The sequence below is a fragment of the Austrofundulus limnaeus genome, unplaced genomic scaffold, assembly GCF_001266775.1.
Source record: "Austrofundulus limnaeus strain Quisiro unplaced genomic scaffold, Austrofundulus_limnaeus-1.0 Scaffold2634, whole genome shotgun sequence".
NCBI lineage: Eukaryota > Metazoa > Chordata > Actinopteri > Cyprinodontiformes > Rivulidae > Austrofundulus > Austrofundulus limnaeus.
The window spans coordinates 21,742-23,558 of record NW_013955036.1 but is presented as its reverse complement, the minus strand read 5'-3'; the positions used below and the strand labels follow the sequence as shown (position 1 = coordinate 23,558).

At 41.2% G+C, this 1,817-nt stretch overlaps 1 protein-coding gene across 1 annotated transcript in view; it reads right to left on the bottom strand.

Moving 5' to 3' along the window:
- Positions 1-348: 348 nt before the first annotated feature.
- LOC106511261 (uncharacterized) overlaps positions 349-1,817 on the bottom strand; it is a gene marked incomplete at its 5' end in the record, with an annotated part of 23,185 nt that continues 21,716 nt past the window's right edge. The window contains 1 exon segment of the mRNA XM_014000009.1: positions 349-1,549. Coding sequence (XP_013855463.1) covers positions 639-1,549 — 911 coding nt within the window.

The window sequence follows — 1,817 nt, the reverse complement described above, 5'->3', positions numbered from 1 at the left end:
GAAAAACACCAATTTAGATACGACTGAAAAACCACCTCATCCTAGAGCAAAAATATTTTGTCGAAAAACATTATTTTCGAAATTGACGTGTTTCCATTGAGCAAATTTATTTTAGAAATTCTAATTTGCACATTTTCATGGTGAATGGAAACACATCTAGTGACTGGATCAAATACTGGAGAAGTTAGGGAAAAAAGTCAGTCAATGCTACAAAAACTGCAATAAGATCCCAAACCATCTTTCTGCGAACAAATACAAGTTAACTACTCTTCTTTTAAAACATATTGTAACTGTTTTGTCTATTTAAACTCTAAAAAAAGAAACAAAAAAGGCGATGTAATGAAAAACTGAAATCCCTTCACGAATAGCTGGAAAACAAAAAAGGGAAGAAAATAGTTTTTGTACCTGTAAATGACATTTGTCCTTTGAATTATCCAATAAAAAGAGGAAAAGGTTCTCTGGAGTTTTGCTGATCCAAATGTTAAGTAGTGTGTGTAGAAACTTCGACAAAAACATTGTAAGTTAGAAAAATTGTGCATTTGTGTTTTACTGTCTTTAATGAAGGTTCTGGAGAAAGTTTTAAAAACAAAGTCTTGTAGTTCTCATTTTTTTCTATCATGAAATTAGACAAGAATTAGTTATTTCCTCTTGTTTGTTTTTAAACAGCCAAAGCCGTTATGGTCTTGTTGATCCTGCTGTTGAGCTCTGGAAACTGATCCATTTTTGAACCGAACAGGTCCATTAACGTCACCATCACCTGCTGTCTTTTTCTTTCTGGTCCCTCGGTTCGATGGTTTTGGACTCATGAAAGCATCTAAAGAAGAGCCGGCAGAGGAGGAAGAGGAGGAGTCAGAGGAGGGTGGATAAGGGGTTGGAGGTTTGTGGATCACTGTTGGAGATAACGACGAGCCTCTCGGAGGAGGGACGGGGTGACGGTGTAACTTTGGCCTGCATGGTGGAGATGCTTCCAGGTGTTTATTGGCCACAATGATCCCCTGGAGTTTGTCGACCACTTCAGCCAGGAGGTTGAGGGCTTGGGCGTTTTCATCAACTCTGTCTGTGATCAGTTCTGTTGCTGCCACCATCTTCTGGCCAAGATGTCTGATGTTCTGACTGCTGTGTTCGATTGTGCTGGCCACAGTTTGAACGGTGGTCCTGAGCTCCTCCACGCTGCAGTGATGCTGCTGTGTTCGCTGCTGTGTGTGTTTTGTTTGATGATGGTGTTTGTTGTCCTCAGGACCAGTAGAGTAGCTGGGCTCATGGGACTGGTTTAAAGGTTCTGGGTGTTTTCCATACGGTCCAGCTCGACACCACCTGTCAGGAGTTCTGACCCCCTGATGCCATGTTGGTTGTTGAGTTTCAGGAGCTGCAGGTGCTGTGTGGACTCTAACCAGGGTCCGAATGGATCCAGGAACGCTCCTCGATTCTCCTACATCCTTTTGGTATAAAAAGGGAGAATTGGGAAGACTGGTACTGTAAGCTGGGACTGGAGGAGGCGGGTAAGCATAGTCGTCTTCTTCTTCCCTTTGGGCTTTGGGTCTCTCTGAAACTGAGCACCATGCAAAGAGAGAGAAGGAAATACAATAAAGTTAAAACGATCCACGATTAGTTGTAACATTAGACTTTATTTAATAAACATTTATTTTAACTGTAAAATAAAGACTGTAAAAATACTGTAGGATGTTTAGTTTTGTAAATTTTTAAAAATATATTTTAACACGGACGGAGCCATTTATTTACACGCAAAGCATTCTGGGTAAATGATGACGTGGATAGGTCCTCGGTGCAAGGCTGCTAGCGAGCTATATCCACCCTGA